The sequence below is a fragment of the Bombina bombina genome, chromosome 6 (assembly GCF_027579735.1).
Source record: "Bombina bombina isolate aBomBom1 chromosome 6, aBomBom1.pri, whole genome shotgun sequence".
Classification (NCBI taxonomy): Eukaryota; Metazoa; Chordata; class Amphibia; order Anura; family Bombinatoridae; genus Bombina; species Bombina bombina.
Window position 1 is genome coordinate 689,958,129 of NC_069504.1, and position 21,022 is coordinate 689,979,150.

At 40.3% G+C, this 21,022-nt stretch overlaps 1 protein-coding gene across 1 annotated transcript in view; it reads right to left on the minus strand.

The window, feature by feature from the left end:
* C6H2orf42 (chromosome 6 C2orf42 homolog) overlaps positions 1 to 21,022 on the minus strand; it is a 143,050-nt gene that overhangs the window by 100,006 nt on the left and 22,022 nt on the right. The window contains exon 2 of the mRNA XM_053717774.1: positions 19,021 to 19,856. Coding sequence (XP_053573749.1) covers positions 19,021 to 19,843 — 823 coding nt within the window. The 5' untranslated portion in view covers positions 19,844 to 19,856. The remainder of the gene's footprint in view (positions 1 to 19,020; positions 19,857 to 21,022) is intronic.

Genomic DNA, 21,022 nt, shown 5'->3' on the forward strand with positions numbered 1-21,022 from the left:
AGCTTTTTGTGAAGTAACACAGACAAGGCAGAAATCTGTCCCTTCAAGGAACTTGCAGATAATCCTTTTTCCAATCCTTCTTGAAGGAAGGATAGAATCTTAGGAATCTTAACCTTGTCCCAAGGGAATCCTTTAGATTCACACCAACAGATATATTTTTTCCAAATTTTGTGGTAAATTTTTCTAGTTACAGGCTTTCTGGCCTGAACAAGAGTATCAATAACAGAATCTGAGAACCCTCGCTTTGATAAGATCAAGCGTTCAATCTCCAAGCAGTCAGCTGGAGTGAGACTAGATTCGGATGTTCGAACGGACCTTGAACAAGAAGGTCTCGTCTCAAAGGTAGCTTCCATGGTGGAGCCGATGACATATTCACCAGATCTGCATACCAAGTCCTGCGTGGCCACGCAGGAGCTATCAAGATCACCGACGCCCTCTCCTGATTGATCCTGGCTACCAGCCTGGGGATGAGAGGAAACGGCGGGAATACATAAGCTAGTTTGAAGGTCCAAGGTGCTACTAGTGCATCTACTAGAGTCGCCTTGGGATCCCTGGATCTGGACCCGTAGCAAGGAACCTTGAAGTTCTGACGAGAGGCCATCAGATCCATGTCTGGAATGCCCCACAGTTGAGTGATTTGGGCAAAGATTTCCGGATGGAGTTCCCACTCCCCCGGATGCAATGTCTGACGACTCAGAAAATCCGCTTCCCAATTTTCCACTCCTGGGATGTGGATTGCAGACAGGTGGCAGGAGCGAGTCTCCGCCCATTGAATGATTTTGGTCATTTCTTCCATCGCCAGGGAACTCCTTGTTCCCCCCTGATGGTTGATGTACGCAACAGTCGTCATGTTGTCTGATTGAAACCGTATGAACTTGGCCCTCGCTAGCTGAGGCCAAGCCTTGAGAGCATTGAATATCGCTCTCAGTTCCAGAATATTTATCGGGAGAAGAGATTCTTCCCGAGACCAAAGACCCTGAGCTTTCAGGGATCCCCAGACCGCGCCCCAGCCCATCAGACTGGCGTCGGTCGTGACAATGACCCACTCTGGTCTGCGGAAGGTCATCCCTTGTGACAGGTTGTCCAGGGACAGCCACCAACGGAGTGAGTCTCTGGTCCTCTGATTTACTTGTATCTTCGGAGACAAGTCTGTATAGTCCCCATTCCACTGACTGAGCATACACAGTTGTAATGGTCTTAGATGAATGCGCGCAAAAGGAACTATGTCCATTGCCGCTACCATCAAACCTATCACTTCCATGCACTGCGCTATGGAAGGAAGAGGAACGGAATGAAGTATCCGACAAGAGTTTAGAAGTTTTGTTTTTCTGGCCTCTGTCAGAAAAATCCTCATTTCTAAGGAGTCTATTATTGTTCCCAAGAAGGGAACTCTTGTCGACGGAGATAGAGAACTCTTTTCCACGTTCACTTTCCATCCGTGAGATCTGAGAAAGGCCAGGACTATGTCCGTGTGAGCCTTTGCTTGAGGAAGGGACGACGCTTGAATCAGAATGTCGTCCAAGTAAGGTACTACTGCAATGCCCCTTGGTCTTAGCACCGCTAGAAGGGACCCTAGTACCTTTGTGAAAATCCTTGGAGCAGTGGCTAATCCGAAAGGAAGCGCCACGAACTGGTAATGCTTGTCCAGGAATGCGAACCTTAGGAACCGATGATGTTCCTTGTGGATAGGAATATGTAGATACGCATCCTTTAAATCCACCGTGGTCATGAATTGACCTTCCTGGATGGAAGGAAGAATTGTTCGAATGGTTTCCATTTTGAACGATGGAACCTTGAGAAACTTGTTTAAGATCTTGAGATCTAAGATTGGTCTGAACGTTCCTTCTTTTTTGGGAACTATGAACAGATTGGAGTAGAACCCCATCCCTTGTTCTCCTAATGGAACAGGATGAATCACTCCCATTTTTAACAGGTCTTCTACACAATGTAAGAATGCCTGTCTTTTTATGTGGTCTGAAGACAACTGAGACCTGTGGAACCTCCCCCTTGGGGGAAGCCCCTTGAATTCCAGAAGATAACCTTGGGAGACTATTTCTAGTGCCCAAGGATCCAGAACATCTCTTGCCCAAGCCTGAGCGAAGAGAGAGAGTCTGCCCCCCACCAGATCCGGTCCCGGATCGGGGGCCAACATTTCATGCTGTCTTGGTAGCAGTGGCAGGTTTCTTGGCCTGCTTTCCCTTGTTCCAGCCTTGCATTGGTCTCCAAGCTGGCTTGGCTTGAGAAGTATTACCCTCTTGCTTAGAGGACGTAGCACTTTGGGCTGGTCCGTTTCTACGAAAGGGACGAAAATTAGGTTTATTTTTGGCCTTGAAAGACCGATCCTGAGGAAGGGCGTGGCCCTTACCCCCAGTGATATCAGAGATAATCTCTTTCAAGTCAGGGCCAAACAGCGTTTTCCCCTTGAAAGGAATGTTAAGTAGTTTGTTCTTGGAAGACGCATCAGCTGACCAAGATTTCAACCAAAGCGCTCTGCGCGCCACAATAGCAAACCCAGAATTCTTAGCCGCTAACCTAGCCAATTGCAAAGTGGCGTCTAGGGTGAAAGAATTAGCCAATTTGAGAGCACGGATTCTGTCCATAATCTCCTCATAAGGAGGAGAATCACTATCGACCGCCTTTACTAGCTCATCGAACCAGAAACACGCGGCTGTAGTGACAGGGACAATGCATGAAATTGGTTGTAGAAGGTAACCCTGCTGAACAAACATCTTTTTAAGTAAACCTTCTAATTTTTTATCCATAGGATCTTTGAAAGCACAACTATATTCTATGGGTATAGTGGTGCGTTTGTTTAAAGTAGAAACCGCTCCCTCGACCTTGGGGACTGTCTGCCATAAGTCCTTTCTGGGGTCGACCATAGGAAACAATTTTTTAAATATGGGGGGAGGGACGAAAGGAATACCGGGCCTTTCCCATTCTTTATTTACAATGTCCGCCACCCGCTTGGGTATAGGAAAAGCTTCTGGGAGCCCCGGGACCTCTAGGAACTTGTCCATTTTACATAGTTTCTCTGGGATGATCAAATTCTCACAATCATCCAGAGTGGATAATACCTCCTTAAGCAGAGCGCAGAGATGTTCCAACTTAAATTTAAATGTAATCACATCGGGTTCAGCTTGTTGAGAAATTTTCCCTGAATCTGAAATTTCTCCCTCAGACAAAACCTCCCTGGCCCCATCAGACTGGTGTAGGGGCATTTCAGAACCATTATCATCAGCGTCATCATGCTCTTCAGTATCTAAAACAGAGCAGTCGCGCTTACGCTGATAAGTGGGCATTTTGGCTAAAATGTTTTTGATAGAATTATCCATTACAGCCGTTAATTGTTGCATAGTAAGGAGTATTGGCGCGCTAGATGTACTAGGGGCCTCCTGAGTGGGCAAGACTCGTGTAGACGAAGGAGGGAATGATGCAGTACCATGCTTACTCCCCTCACTTGAGGAATCATCTTGGGCATCATTTTCATTGTCACATAAATCACATTTATTTAAATGAGAAGGAACCCTGGCTTCCCCACATTCAGAACACAGTCTATCTGGTAGTTCAGACATGTTAAACAGGCATAAACTTGATAACAAAGTACAAAAAACGTTTTAAAATAAAACCGTTACTGTCACTTTAAATTTTAAACTGAACACACTTTATTACTGCAATTGCGAAAAAGTATGAAGGAATTGTTCAAAATTCACCAAAATTTCACCACAGTGTCTTAAAGCCTTAAAAGTATTGCACCCCAAATTTGGAAGCTTTAACCCCTAAAATAACGGAACCGGAGCCGTTTTTAACTTTAACCCCTTTACAGTCCCTGGTATCTGCTTTGCTGAGACCCAACCAAGCCCAAAGGGGAATACGATACCAAATGACGCCTTCAGAAAGTCTTTTCTATGTATCAGAGCTCCTCACACATGCGACTGCATGTCATGCCTCTCAAAAACAAGTGCGCAATACCGGCGCGAAAATGAGGCTCTGCCTATGATTAGGGAAAGCCCCTAAAGAATAAGGTGTCTAAAACAGTGCCTGCCGATATAATTTTACCAAAATACCCAGATTAAATGATTCCTCAAGGCTAAATATGTGTAATATATGAATCGATTTAGCCCAGAAAAAGTCTACAGTCTTAATAAGCCCTTGTGAAGCCCTTATTTACTATCTTAATAAACATGGCTTACCGGATCCCATAGGGAAAATGACAGCTTCCAGCATTACATCGTCTTGTTAGAATGTGTCATACCTCAAGCAGCAAAAGACTGCTCACTGTTCCCCCAACTGAAGTTAATTCCTCTCAACAGTCCTGTGTGGAACAGCCATGGATTTTAGTAACGGTTGCTAAAATCATTTTCCTCATACAAACAGAAATCTTCATCTCTTTTCTGTTTCAGAGTAAATAGTACATACCAGCACTATTTTAAAATAACAAACTCTTGATTGAATAATAAAAACTACAGTTAAACACTAAAAAACTCTAAGCCATCTCCGTGGAGATGTTGCCTGTACAACGGCAAAGAGAATGACTGGGGTAGGCGGAGCCTAGGAGGGATCATGTGACCAGCTTTGCTGGGCTCTTTGCCATTTCCTGTTGGGGAAGAGAATATCCCACAAGTAAGGATGACGCCGTGGACCGGACACACCTATGTTGGAGAAAAGAACATAGGTAAAGCTCTAGGCTTTAGGATAGAAAGTGCGCCGTTAGGCTAAAAGTATCAAACCACCTTTTAAGAAATATAAATGAATTTTAATATGATGCAATGTTAATACAATCTAAAAAAGGGACGTCTCCCTATGATCTTCAAATAAAAATGATAAAATAAGAATAAGCTAAGACAAATATCCAGTTGCTTGTACCAAAAAATAACAGACTCTATATATTATATAAAAACAGGTATCACACAATATAAATCAAATTTAGCATAACCGTATGTGGCAAAGGAAATATAAGGCAGTTCATAAACTTGTAGTTTAGAGGAGATAGCACAGAGCACAGCAGTCTGAAATTGTATCAACCGTGTGAGTATAAACAGTTAGACAGGATGACATTTTTTTCTTGTTCACTTATTGGAAAAATTTCCGTATCATAATAGATATGCTGTACTTTACCGTGGATCCAAAGGATGTTTCTCGGTCAAGTCTTGGGCCGTAAATGCGACCGCAGCCGCTCTTAGAGGATACGCTTCACAAGCCTTCACACGTGTAGGTCGGCATCTGACGTCACGCCTCCTCCGTGGTTTCCCAAAACAGATGCTGTGACAGCGTGAGGGTAAACAGCTGTCTGTAGGTTTCGGGTTGGTAACTTCGTTACTAAATGAGTTGTGTTCCGTACCCCTGAGTGTATGAGTTGGGTTCCAGTATGAAGTGGGGTATACAAATTCCTCCTCACTCCCAATGTGGCATGTTGAAAATTAACCCGGGTTAAAAAGTTAGATTTAACTGGATAAAAGTTGTTCGTGGTTGAAGGTTACAATGTCACATAAACAAGCAACGTGTTTCGCCCTCCCTTGGGCTTTATCAAGGCTTGTGAAGCGTATCCTCTAAGAGCGGCTGCGGTCGCATTTACGGCCCAAGACTTGACCGAGAAACATCCTTTGGATCCATGGTAAAGTACAGCACATGTATTATGATACGGAAATTTTTCCAATAAGTGAACAAGAAAAAAATGGCATCCTGTCTAACTGTTTATACTCACACGGTTGATACAATTTCAGACTGCTGTGCTCTGTGCTATCTCCTCTAAACTACAAGTTTATGAACTGCCTTATATTTCCTTTGCCACATACGGTTATGCTAAATTTGATTTATATTGTGTGATACCTGTTTTTATATAATATATAGAGTCTGTTATTTTTCGGTACAAGCAACTAGATATTTGTCTTAGCTTATTCTTATTATATCATTTTTATTTGAAGATCATAGGGAGACGTCCCTTTTTTAGATTGTATTAACATTGTATCATATTAAAATTCATTTAAATTTCTTAAAAGGTGGTTTGATACTTTTAGCCTAACGGCGCACTTTCTATCCTAAAGCCTAGAGCTTTACCTATGTTCTCACTTATTATCCCAGTTTAGCATGTATCTCCTATTAAACGCCTTCAATTCAAAGCCTCCCCAGCTATGTTACTCATAACTGGCAAAGACAGATAAACCAGTTACATTGTTAGATTCTTAGATCCACAACAACTCATTAACCATTTAAATCTGGTTAATTATTGTTACTGAATGCTATAACCAGGATACACGTTATTGAATGCAGTCTTATACAGTACTATACGGATACAGATGACCTGAGCTTTATAACAGTACTATGTGATATTTTAGCTACTTCAATATAGATAACGGCAAGTAGATAAATACTATTACTTTTATTAATGACCTGGTTACACATAATCCCCTCTCTTGTTTGCTGCTTACTAGAATTACTACTATAATAGGAAAATATGTATAAAGTAATCAATTTGGCAGTTAATGACAAAAAGGAAATAATGTTCTAAGGTACATGCACACCTCTCTAAAGTCTCTACATAAACTTCGCTTAGGACTAGGAGTCATAAATAGTTTGGAGAATTAAAAAAAACATAAAAAAGGTATAAAAGATGTGGGTACATAACTGCAGATTCTGCGTGGCTCACTGGATGTGTCCTACAGCTCTGTAGATTGTAAATTCTTTGGCGCAGCCCCATTCTCCTATTTTTTGTTTGTTTAGCCTGTTTTTTGTATTTCTATTTTTTTTACCATAAATGTGTCATAATGTACACCTATTCATATAAACAGCACTACTGAATTTAGCGCATGTGCATAACTAAAGGGTGTTAAACTGATATTTGTGTGCAATAATACAATACTTAAAAAAATTATACTAATTTATTGTTGCATTAGCATGTCCCTTTAAAGGGACATTAAACCCAAAATATTTATTTCATTATTCAGATAGAGAATATAATTTAAAAAAAAAAAAATCCAATTTACTTCTATTATCAAATTTGCTTTCTTCTCATGATATTCTTTGTTGAACAGATACCTAGGTAGGTAGCGTGCACTGGCCTGCAGCACTATATAACAGGAAATTGTGCTGCCATCTAGTGCTCTTGCTAATGTATAACATTGTTGCAAAACTGCTGCCATATAGTGCTGCAGACACCTGCACGCTCCTGACTTACCTTAATGCTTTTCAACAAAGGATAACAAAAAACTAAGAAAATTTGATAACAGAAGTAAATTGGAAAGTTGTTTACAATAGTGTGCTCTATGTGAATCATGAACAAAAAAAATGGGTTTTATATCCCTGTAAGGTCACTAAGGGCTAGATTACAAGTGCAGCACAAATTTAACGTGCACCAGTAAACTAGCAAATTCACCCGTTTACAGGCGTACGTTAAACAACCAGCCATTCCAAGTGGCTGGTTAATGCTACCGTGAGCTCATGGTAGCAATTAGCGCTCCGACAATTAATCAGCGTTCAGACCTCTGGTTAAAGGGAAACAAAAACAGAATTTATGCTTACCTGATAAATTACTTTCTCCAACGGTGTGTCCGGTCCACGGCGTCATTCTTACTTGTGGGATATTCTCTTCCCCAACAGGAAATGGCAAAGAGCCCAGCAAAGCTGGTCACATGATCCCCCCTAGGCTCCGCCTTCCCCAGTCATTCGACCGACGTAAAGGAGGAATATGCATAGGAGAAATCATATGATACCGTGGTGACTGTAGTTAGAGAAAATAATTCAACAGACCTGATCAAAAACCAGGGCGGGCCGTGGACCGGACACACCGTTGGAGAAAGTAATTTATCAGGTAAGCATAAATTCTGTTTTCTCCAACATAGGTGTGTCCGGTCCACGGCGTCATCCTTACTTGTGGGAACCAATACCAAAGCTTTAGGACACGGATGATGGGAGGGAACAAATCAGGTCGCCTAGATGGAAGGCACCACGGCTTGCAAAACCTTTCTCCCAAAAATAGCCTCAGAAGAAGCAAAAGTATCAAATTTGTAGAATTTGGTAAAAGTGTGCAGTGAAGACCAAGTCGCTGCCTTACATATCTGATCAACAGAAGCCTCGTTCTTGAAGGCCCAAGTGGAAGCCACAGCCCTAGTGGAGTGAGCTGTGATTCTTTCAGGAGGCTGCCGTCCGGCAGTCTCATAAGCCAATCGGATAATGCTTTTAAGCCAGAAAGAGAGAGAGGTAGAAGTTGCTTTTTGACCTCTCCTTTTACCAGAATAAACAACAAACAAAGAAGATGTTTGTCTGAAATCCTTAGTAGCTGCTAAGTAAAATTTGAGAGCACGAACTACATCCAAGTTGTGCAACAAACATTCCTTCTTTGAAACTGGATTAGGACACAAAGAAGGCACGACTATCTCCTGGTTAATATTTTTATTAGAAACAACTTTCGGAAGAAAACCAGGTTTAGTACGCAAAACCACCTTATCTGCATGGAACACCAGATATGGAGGAGAACACTGCAGAGCAGATAACTCTGAAACTCTTCTAGCAGAAGAGATTGCAACCAAAAACAAAACTTTCCAAGATAATAACTCTATATCAACGGAATGTAGGGGTTCAAACGGAATCCCCTGAAGAACTGAAAGAACTAGATTGAGACTCCAGGGAGGAGTCAAAGGTTTGTAAACAGGCTTGATTCTAACCAGAGCCTGAACAAAAACCTGAACGTCTGGTACAGCCGCCAGCTTTTTGTGAAGTAAAACAGATAAAGCAGAAATCTGTCCCTTCAAAGAACTTGCAGATAAACCTTTCTCCAAACCCTCTTGAAGAAAGGATAGAATCCTAGGAATTTTTATCTTGTTCCATGGGAATCCTTTAGATTCACACCAACAGATATATTTTTTCCATATTTTATGGTAGATTTTTCTAGTTACAGGCTTTCTAGCCTGAACAAGAGTATCAATGACAGAATCTGAGAACCCACGCTTTGATAAAATCAAGCGTTCAATCTCCAAGCAGTCAGTTGGAGTGAGGCCAGATTTGGATGTTCGAACGGACCTTGAACAAGAAGGTCCTGTCTCAGAGGTAGCTTCCATGGTGGAGCTGATGACATATTCACCAGGTCTGCATACCAAGTCCTGCGTGGCCACGCAGGAGCTATCAAGATCACCGATACCCTCTCCTGTTTGATCCTGGCTACCAGCCTGGGAATGAGAGGAAACGGTGGGAACACATAAGCTAGGTTGAAGGTCCAAGGTGCTACTAGTGCATCCACTAGAGCCGCCTTGGGATCCCTGGATCTGGACCCGTAGCAAAGAACCTTGAAGTTCTGGCGAGACGCCATCAGATCCACGTCTGGGATGCCCCATAATTGAGTTATTTGGGCAAAGATTTCTGGATGGAGTTCCCACTCCCCCGGATGAAATTTCTGACGACTCAGAAAATCTGCTTCCCAATTTTCCACTCCTGGGATGTGGATTGCAGACAAGTGGCAGGAGTGATTCTCCGCCCATTGAATTATTTTGGTCACTTCTTCCATCGCCAGGGAACTCCTTGTTCCCCCCTGATGGTTGATATACGCGACAGTCGTCATGTTGTCTGATTGAAACCTTATGAAGTTGGCCTTTGCAAGCTGAGGCCAAGCTCTGAGAGCATTGAATATCGCTCTCAGTTCCAGAATGTTTATCGGTAGAAGAGATTCTTCCCGAGACCAAAGCCCCTGAGCTTTCAGGGGTTCCCAGACCGCGCCCCAGCCCACCAGACTGGCGTCGGTCGTGACAATGACCCACTCTGGTCTGCGGAAGCTCATCCCTTGTGACAAGTTGTCCAGGGTCAGCCACCAACGGAGTGAATCTCTGGTCCTCTGATCTACTTGTATCGTTGGAGACAAGTCTGTATAATCCCCATTCCACTGTCTGAGCATGCACAGTTGTAATGGTCTTAGATGAATTCGCGCAAAAGGAACTATGTCCATTGCCGCAACCATCAAACCTATTACTTCCATGCACTGCGCTATGGAAGGAAGAAGAACAGAATGAAGTACTTGACAAGAGTTTAGAAGTTTTGATTTTCTGGCTTCTGTCAGAAAAATCTTCATTTCTAAGGAGTCTATTATTGTTCCCAAGAAGGGGACTCTTGTTGACGGAGATAGAGAACTTTTCTCTACGTTCACTTTCCACCCGTGAGATCTGAGAAAGGCTAGGACAATGTCCGTATGAGCCTTTGCTTGTGGCAGAGACGACGCTTGAATTAGAATGTCGTCCAAGTAAGGTACTACTGCAATGCCCCTCGGTCTTAGCACCGCTAGAAGGGACCCTAGTACCTTTGTGAAAATTCTCGGGGCAGTGGCTAATCCGAATGGAAGTGCCACGAACTGGTAATGTTTGTCCAGAAACGCGAACCTTAGGAACTGATGATGTTCCTTGTGGATAGGAATATGTAGATACGCATCCTTTAAATCCACCGTGGTCATGAATTGACCTTCCTGGATGGTAGGAAGAATTGTTCGAATGGTTTCCATCTTGAACGATGGAACCCTGAGAAATTTGTTTAAGATCTTGAGATCCAAGATTGGTCTGAATGTTCCCTCTTTTTTGGGAACTATGAACAGATTTGAGTAGAATCCCATCCCTCGTTCCTTCAATGGAACAGGATGAATCACTCCCATTTTTAACAGGTCTTCTACACAATGTAAGAATGCCTGTTTTTTTATGTGGTCTGAAGACAATTGAGACCTGTGGAATCTTCCCCTTGGGGGTAGTTCCTTGAATTCCAGAAGATAACCTTGGGAGACTATTTCTAGAGCCCAAGGATCCAGAACATCTCTTGCCCATGCCTGAGCGAAGAGAGAAAGTCTGCCCCCCACCAGATCCGGTCCCGGATCGGGGGCCAACATCTCATGCTGTCTTGGTAGCAGTGGCAGGTTTCTTGGCCTGCTTACCTTTGTTCCAGCCTTGCATGGGCCTCCAGGCTGGCTTGGCTTGAGACGTATTACCCTCTTGCTTAGAGGGTGTAGAGCTTGAGGCTGGTCCGTTTCTACGAAAGGGACGAAAATTAGGCTTATTTTTAGCCTTGAAAGACCTATCCTGAGGAAGGGCATGGCCCTTTCCCCCAGTGATATCTGAAATAATCTCTTTCAAGTCAGGGCCAAACAGCGTTTTCCCCTTGAAAGGAATATTAAGCAATTTGTTCTTGGATGACGCATCCGCTGACCAAGACTTTAGCCATAGCGCTCTGCGCGCCACAATAGCAAACCCTGAATTTTTCGCCGCTAATCTAGCTAATTGCAGGGTAGCGTCTAGAGTAAAAGAATTAGCCAATTTAAGAGCACGAATTCTGTCCATAATCTCCTCATAAGGGGTAACTTTATCTAGCAACTTTTCTAGTTCATCAAACCAAAAAGACGCTGCTGTAGTAACAGGAACAATGCATGAAATTGGCTGTAGAAGGTAACCTTGCTGAACAAACATCTTTTTAAGCAAACCTTCTAACTTTTTATCCATAGGATCTTTGAAAGCACAACTATCTTCTATAGGGATAGTGGTGCGTTTGTTTAAGGTAGAGACCGCCCCCTCGACCTTAGGGACTGTCTGCCATAAGTCCTTTCTGGGGTCGACTATAGGAAACAATTTCTTAAATATAGGGGGAGGGACAAAAGGTATGCCGGGCCTTTCCCATTCTTTGTTTACAATATCCACCACCCGCTTGGGTATAGGAAAAGCTTCGGGGGGCACCGGGACCTCTAGAAACTTGTCCATCTTACATAATTTCTCTGGAACGACCAAATTGTCACAATCATCCAGAGTAGAAAGCACCTCCTTAAGCAGAGCGCGGAGATGTTCCAATTTAAATTTGAATGTAATAACATCAGGTTCAGCTTGTTGAGAAATTTTTCCTGAATCTGAAATTTCTCCCTCAGACAAAACCTCCCTAGCCCCTTCAGACTGGTGTAAGGGCATGTCAGAACCATTATCATCTGCGCCCTCATGCTCTACAGTATCTAAAACAGAGCAGTCGCGCTTTCGCTGATAAGTGGGCATTTTGGCTAAAATGTTTTTAATAGAATTATCCATTACAGCCGTTAATTGTTGCATAGTAAGAATAATAGGCGCACTAGATGTACTAGGGGCCTCTTGTGTGGGCAAGACTGGTGTAGACACATAAGGGGATGATGCAGTACCATGCTTACTCCCCTCACTAGAGGAATCATCTTGGGCATCATTTTCACTATCACATGCATCACATATATTTAAATGAGAAGGAACTTTGGCTTCCTGACATACAGAACATAGTCTATCTGAAGGTACAGACATGATAAACAGGCATAAACTTGATAACAAAGTACAAAAAACGTTTTAAAATAAAACCGTTACTGTCACTTTAAATTTTAAACTGAACACACTTTATTACTGAATATGCGAAAAAGTATGAAGGAATTGTCCAAAATTCACCAAAATTTCACCACAGTGTCATAAAGCCTTGAAAGTATTGCACACCAAATTTGAAAGATTTAACTCTAAAAATAACGGAACCGGAGCCGTTTTTTCATTTAACCCCTATACAGTCCCTGGTATCTGCTTTGCTGAGACCCAACCAAGCCCAGAGGGGAATACGATACCAAATGACGCCTTCAGCACGCTTTTTCAGTGTATCTGAGCTCCTCACACATGCATCTGCATGCTCTGACTCCCAAAAACAACTGCGCATTAGTGGCGCGAAACTGAGGCTCTGCCTAAGACTAGAGAAGGCCCCCAGTGAAAAAGGTGTCCAATACAGTGCCTGCCGTTTTTATTAACAAATTTCCCAGATAAAAACAACTCCTCAGAGTAACAAACCACTAAACAAGCTAATAAAACAAACGTTTTATCCCAGAAAAATGTCTACCAGTCTTTAAAGCCCTTGTGAAGCCCTTTATAAATTGTTATTAAAATGGCTTACCGGATCCCATAGGGAAAATGACAGCTTCCAGCATTACCAAGTCTTGTTAGAAATGTGTCATACTTCAAGCAGTGAAAGTCTGCACACTGTTCCCCCCAACTGAAGTTACTTCATCTCAACAGTCCTGTGTGGAAACAGCCATCGATTTTAGTAACGGTTGCTAAAATCATCTTCCTCTTACAAACAGAAATCTTCATCTCCTTTCTGTTTCAGAGTAAATAGTACATACCAGCACTATTTTAAAATAACAAACTCTTGATTGAAGCAATAAAACTACATTTAAACACCAAAAAACTCTAAGCCATCTCCGTGGAGATGTTGCCTGTACAACGGCAAAGAGAATGACTGGGGAAGGCGGAGCCTAGGGGGGATCATGTGACCAGCTTTGCTGGGCTCTTTGCCATTTCCTGTTGGGGAAGAGAATATCCCACAAGTAAGGATGACGCCGTGGACCGGACACACCTATGTTGGAGAAACACATTTTTTTTATTTTGTGATTTAGAAAGAGCATGCAATTTTAAATAACTTTCCAATTTACATCAATTATCTGATTTGCCTCAATCTCTTGATATCCTTTGTTGAAAAGCATATCTAAATAGGTTCAGTAGCTGCTGATTGGTGGCTGCACATAGATAGATGCCTTGTGTGATTGGTTCAGCCATGTGCATTACTATCCCTTTAAAAAAGAAAATCTAAATAATTAAGCAAATTAGATAATAGAAATATATTGTAATGTTGTTTAAAATTGTATTATCTATCTGAATCATGAAAGAAAAATGTTAGGTTTTAAGTCCCTTTAACTTAAAAAATGTCCCCCCAACTGCCCCCGAAATAAAGAGTAATGTTATTTTCTTCAAATAAAATATGGTAGCATTTTTTTAAATAGAACTGCACAAAGCAGTTTTAAGGGCTTAAAGTTTGCGGATGTGGGGTGTTAGAAAAAAAAAAAAAAAAGACAATGAAAAGTGCCTTTACATTGCAGTCTGTGGGGACTGTGTTAAAGGGACACTGAACCCAAATTTTTTCTTTCATGATTCAGATAGAGCATGAAATTTTAAGCAACTTTCTAATTTACTCCTGTTATCAATTTTTTTTCATTCTCTTGGTATCTTTATTTGAAATGCAAGAATGTAAGTTTAGATGCCGGCCCATTTTTGGTAAACAACCTGGGTTGTCCTTGCTGATTGGCAGATAAATTCATCTACCAATAAAAAAGTGCTGTCCAGAGTTCTGAAGCTTAGATGCCTTCTTTTTCAAATAAAGATAGCAAGAGAACGAAGAAAAATTAATAATAGGAGTAAATTAGAAAGTTGCTTAAAATTGTATGCTCTATCTGAATCATGAAAGAAAAAAATTGGGTTCAGTGTCCCTTTAATATTTAAAATATATATGTATATGCTTATATACATTTAGGTGTTAATACGTGTATATACACATTAACATATACATATATCTATTCATATACATATGTATTTTCATGTTGCTGCTCATTGCTGCACGATTACCCCCTATCGGCATGAGAACGAGGCTCCCATTGGAGCCTATGGAGGCGCACTCTCGTGAGCCCAAAGCTTTCATGCAATGCGAACGCGAGGTCGCGTACACATTGTATCTCACTTATAATAGCTGGTATTACCTGTGGAGCACAAATATCGCGCTTGCGAAAGCGCAATTTTGCAATGCACTCATAATCAAGGCATAAATAATTGTTTCTGATTTTAAAAGGACATAAATGTGCAAAAAAAGAAGATGCTGTAATATATATGCAAAACAACAATATTTTACATCACTATTTGTTTAAACCCTTTGAAACACATAATTAAAGTCAGCAATCTTCTACTGGGAGCTGGCTAGTTATTGGTGGCTACTCACATATGCCTTTTGTCATTGCCTCACCAGATGTGTTCAGAGGGACATGAAACCCAATTATTTTCTTTCCTGATTCAGATAAAGCATACAATTTTAAAACAACTTTACAAAGTAATTTGATTTGTTCTCTTGGTATCCTTTGCTGAAAAGCATACCTAGGTAGTTTCAGGAGCAGCAATGCATTAACTAGGTGTGCTTTTCATCAAAGGATACCAAGAGAACAAAGCAAAATTAAAAATAGAAATAAATTGGTTTGTTGTAAAAATGTCATTCTCTATCTGAATCATGAAAGTTTTATATTGATTTTACTGTCCCTTGATCTCTTTTTATGCAAATAAATATTTACATTACATTTAAATAGAACTATTTGAAACAAGTGGTTATAATATTTATTATTTGACCTGTGGTAAATACAGTATCTCTCACGTAAGGTAATATAAAAAAAACCCAGAAAATATCTAATTTTACTCATAATGTATAGTAAATATACTTTTTTTTACTAATATTTTGTTGTACTTATTTGAATCTGCTTTGCATTTGTTTCACAGCCCCTTACTATCCTATATATTTGACTGCTGACACTGCCCACCCCTGTTGTTTAATGCATGCTCACAGCTTTGGATTATTATGAATACTAACTGTGTGTGTTGTTATTCTGTGGAACTTCACGGTAAACATCTACGTTATTAAGATTCAGTATTCACTTGCGGCTAGATTTAGAGAGTTCTGCGGCCAAAGGGGTGCGTTAGCTACGCATGCTTTTTTTTCCCCCGCACCTTTTAAATACCGCTGGTATTTAGAGTTCACAGAATGGCTGCGTTAGGCTCCAAAAAAGGAGCGTAGAGCATATTTACTGCCACTGCAACTCTAAATACCGGCGTTAGAAAGATCCCATTAAAAAGATAGGATACGCAAATGGCGTAGGGGGATCTACGGTATGGAAAAGTCGCGGCTGGAAAGTGAGCGTTAGACCCTTTCCTGACTGACTCCAAATACCAGAGGACAGTAAAAACCAGCGTTAGGAGCCTCTAACGCTGGTTTTCACGGCTACTGCCCAACTCTAAATCTAGCCGTTGGAAAGTGGCCAGACTTGGAATCATATAGCCCTGTGGACTACAACAAGCATTATTTATTGATTATAAAGTAACATACACACACTAGCCATACAGACAAACTGCACATGCGCAGTTCCTCATCCCATTTTACAGAGATTTGTGAGCTTGCATCGATTATAGACTGGCCATACAGCTCAAAGGAAAAAAAAAAGACTTTTGGAGGGGGGCATGCGGAAGCTATATAAAAAATTACTAATTAAAATATATATATATATATATAAATATATATATATTATTTTTTTAAAGTTCTTAATTTAAAAAATACACTCTACATCACAAGACAATACACTAATTTGAACACATGCATTTGAAAGACTGGCTTAACTAACTCCCCCGTCCCCAAGCTTCTCTAACCTCTTAACTGCTGAGCCATTTCCACCACTGCGCTGAGCCGTTTTGGAGTTTTAGATGCTGCTGACATTTAGCCCCCACTATAAGTAATTTTTCAGTGAGAAACCCACACATGTGGGAATAGCAGATTTAAACTATACCATTATTTTACGTTACTACTCTACAACAACTGTGTGAAAAAAATTATATTTTTATTAAAATTTTAATAAAGTTGCAAGTAATAGTGTGTGTGTTTAACTCTATAGTCAAAAGAAAGAAGGGGTTATTTTTATTTAAATTATGGCCTTTGGGTATAGTAATAATAACTTTGATATGCACATAGGGGCTCCCATGAGCCTTTTCCCAAATAAATACACAATAGTGATCACTATTACCATATATTGCCATTATATAGAGGCTTTATTTTAAAAAAAGACGCTTCTGGGCTTTTAAACAAGGGGTCTAGGGGGTCTCAAGCATTTTGGTGGCCTGGTAATAATGTTATAATGTGCTTAAACATATGTATTTTAATTTTAAGTTTCTTTAAAAACTGTGCTTATACTTAATACCTTTCCAACGGTAGGTCTTGAGAGTTTCTAAGACTTAAAGGGATAGTCTACCATAGAATTGTTATTGTTTTAAAATATAGATAATCCCTTTATTACCCATTCCCCAGTTTTGCATAAACAACACAGTTATATTAATATACTTTTTACCTCTGTGATTACCTTGTATCTAGGAACATTCCTCCAGCCCCCTGATCACATGACTGTGACTGTTTATTATTATCTATTGTCTTAAATTTAGCATTGTTTTGTGCTAAATCTTAAATAACCCCCTGTGCCTGAACACAGTGTTATCTATATGGCCCACATGTCTCTTTGTGTTGAAAAGAGATTTAAAAAGCCTGTGATAAGAGGCAGCCCTCAAAGGCTTAGAAATTAGCATATGAGCCTACCTATGTTTAGTTTAAACTAAGAATACCAAGAGAAAAAAGCAAATTTAATGATAAAAGTAAATTGGAAAGTTGATTAAAATTAAAAGTCCTATCTGAATAATGAGTTTTTAATTTATACTAGACTGTCCCTTTAAGGAAGCTGAGATTAAGGGGTTAGCCCCCATCCAGTTCCCTTAAGTCCTGTGCAGCTGCTCTACACTTCCAATGTCATCACACCCATGCCCCGGGAAGCGTGGGGGGCATGGTTAGCTCTGAAAGCACAGTAAAAGGGTTAAATCTTGTAAGGGGCTCTTTGTTGGCCTATGCAACCAACCCCTTTAGCAACCCTTTTTTCAGTTTGCATTTTAGGCTGTATCCAGAGCAACAGATATGCACTATTTAGCCTATGGGATACGAAATTTGACTGGCTGAATCATCCATTGTTTAAAACATTTAAGAATTCAGTTAAGCCACAAAGTTCCATAAATACATAAATTAGTTTGAGACTGAACATTTAACATGTAAATTAAACTATTGGAGAAGACCTGGTTTATGGTTTGACTATACTTTAAGAACAATATAGAAAATAATGGATTGTGAGTGTTAAATTTAATGAAACAATCACATTTGACACCTATGGTTAGCTGGGTAAATGATATTTGGAGCTGTACAAGTTCTAATGTTTGGATGGGGAAAAAAAAAAGTTAATTCGGTTTATTGGGATAATTATGTCACAGAAGAATGACACCATGACTCCCTCCATTCTGTACCATATTCCTCCTCATACAAGAAAAATATATTTTTAAATATTTTGTTCTAACTATAATTCCTAGATTGACAAAACATCAGTTTTGCTTAAACCACTTTACATGCACTGGACAAGAGTTGAGTATGTTCAATCATCGAGGTTCTAAAACAGGCTCGATATTATCCATATCCCTTTCTGTGGAAGGAGCTAGACAAACGGGGTTTGCATATAAAGCCATATACAATAGATCAAAACGTTGAAGCCATACTTAACCTTTTAACGCCGTTATGCCGTTCTATTCCGTCATATTTACACTGGGCTTTAAAGCCGTTATGACGGAATAGAACGTCATATCAAACGGCTGTCCTGAAGCCTTCTGCGCTTCAAGGACTTGATCGCGGTCTGGAGGGCGTTCCTAGGGTTGTAGGGACGCCCCCCAGATGCGATCCAATAATTGAAATCTCGCGATCGTATGCACGATCGCGTAGTTTCAATTTGTCTACATCGGAACAGGTGTTCCGATGTAGACACTTTAACCCTGTCACGAAAGGGTTAAAATTCCAGAATCCATGGCTCCCCAAATTTGGGATTTGTAAAGAACTATCCAACTACAGGGATTTTGAAATTCTTGAAACCAGGAAGCCATAGCAACTAAAATGTGTAAATGACTTGACAATATTCTGGCCTCGACATTCATTTTATAAATAGAACTCCTGCTCCGTTGAGGAATGGCAGATATCAATAATATCTTACTACACACACACACACATATATATATATATATATATATATATATATATACATACACACACATATATATATATATATATATATATATACACACATATACATATATATATATATATATATATATATATATATATATATATATATATATATATATATATATATATATATATATATAAAAATATCCCACCTTTAAGACTAAGTGAACTTATAACTTTTAACCTGTGACAATGGTGATATTTTTCCATTCCTATATATATATATATATATTAAATACATTTAATTTTGCAAGGATATTTATGGCAGAAAAACAGAATGCTATAGTAAAACAGTTTCTACAACTTATTTTCATGTTGTTATCCTGCAATAACCCCTAAACCTACCAGAGGACAAAAAGCAGAAGAACTCGGTGAACTCTTCAGCCAAAGCTTCATCACTGGCAAAGGCTCCCAGGCAAGCATAGTAGTGGATACATTTCTCCTCCAGTTCAGGCTTTGTTGCTGCGGTTTTGCCTGTTTTTTGAGATTGGCATGAGCACTGGAAGACATGCCCTACCTCATTCTGTGGACCTATCTTCTGTGTGAAGGACACATGGAGGTATCCTAAGCTGTGCTGCGGACTTGTCTTACATCGAACCACAAGGATAGACTTAGTAATTCTCTGCACCAACGGCCCTGTTGATTCATTGGCAAGCTGCCATATGTTTTGCTTGGTCTCTGCTGGAATTTGCATCGCATTTAGCACTGCACTTTTCAGTGGCAGTGGCTGTGCATTATTCTGACAGTTCATAGCCAGTTTGATGTGCTGGCACTGGTTTTCCACCATGCCACGAGCCACAGCTTTGAGGCAGGATGGGGCAAAGCAACGGCCTGAGCTTATATGAGTAATCAAAGTGCCTTCTGTGGTCTGGATGGTTGTCTCTGACATACCCAACACAACCAAACATCTGTGATCATGCCCTCTATCCCTCTGCCGCACAGAGAATAATTGCATATCAGACCCTGTTATCAATTTCACTGCATCCTTGCTAACTTGTTTTCGGCTGCCATAACGGAATACTGTTCCACAGCTCTTATTCTTACAACTCAGGCCACGGGTCCCATTATAAGTACCACAGTGCGGGCATTTACGGATGCCTCGAAGGGTAGCTTTCCCAAGGTTGGAAAGGAAAGCTGGAACTTTTGGCTTTGCTGGGTTGAGTTCCATTCTTCTTTGCACACTGAAAAGGGAAAAAATGTAAAATCAAAAGAAGACAGGGTTTTGAATTTTGATAAATAATGTAAATAATGCAACAGCAATAATATAAAGTAAAATAGTGTGTTAAATCTACAAAATAATACAGAAATGTGATACAAAACAGAAACAACAAATACATTATGCACAAGCCAAGGATATGAAATTTCCCAGATTTAAATTTTCTTAATCACAAAGATGTTCTGATTTCCACAGGTCAGCACATACAAGAGAGAAATTTAAAGGGCCATGATATCCAAATGTTGAAACACTTGAAAGTGATGCAACATTTACTTTCAAAAGATAACTAGAAAATATCACCTGAACATCTCTATGTAAAAAAGAAAGATATTTTACCTCAAAAGTTCCTCAGTAGCCACATCCCATTGTAAAGGACTTCTAAGCAGCAAATCAGTATGTCTGTCCCGGAACAGCTAAGGGAGTGAGCTTTCGCGCACACTCATCGTATTTCCCTATTCAGTTTAAGGAAGTTTACTATGAAATCTCATGAGAGTTAAGTCAAATCTCATGAGATCACAGTAAAAGAGTTCATGACCTCAGCACTGTTGATGCCGATTGGTTGCTGTTCATTTCTTCTTTTTTTACCTGCAGCTGGGCAACAGCTGAAGTATAACTTTTTACACAGAACTTCCTCTGCTGAGCTGAGGAAGTTGTGAGGTAAAATATCTTCCTTTTTTACATAGAGATGCTCAGGCGATATTTTCCTGTCAGCTTTTACAGTTATACTGCATTAGTTTTGAGTGATTAAGCATATGAGTATTAAGTCACTTTAAACATAGTCTAATACTATCAACGTTCCACTTAATTCAAAATTACTAAATATAAATCACGTTCTTCTGAGCTGTGAACCAAGCTCTAAGGGCTCGATTTATCAATCATTTGGGGAATTCTCCTTTATATTCTCCTATCAGATCTCCGCAACTCGCCTTTGGAGAGGCGCACCTGTATTTATAAGTCGGGTAACAGTGTTACAATAGTAAAACTTCCAAGACCCCCAGTACACTCCTGCTATACAGCTATGAGTCCAATTTGGGGCTTGTGAAGTTCAAACACCTATATTAGCCCCGCCTCAATTTGTGACTTCACCACTCCTCTGACTTGTGTTTCACCAAACCCATTTGGCTTTTTCAA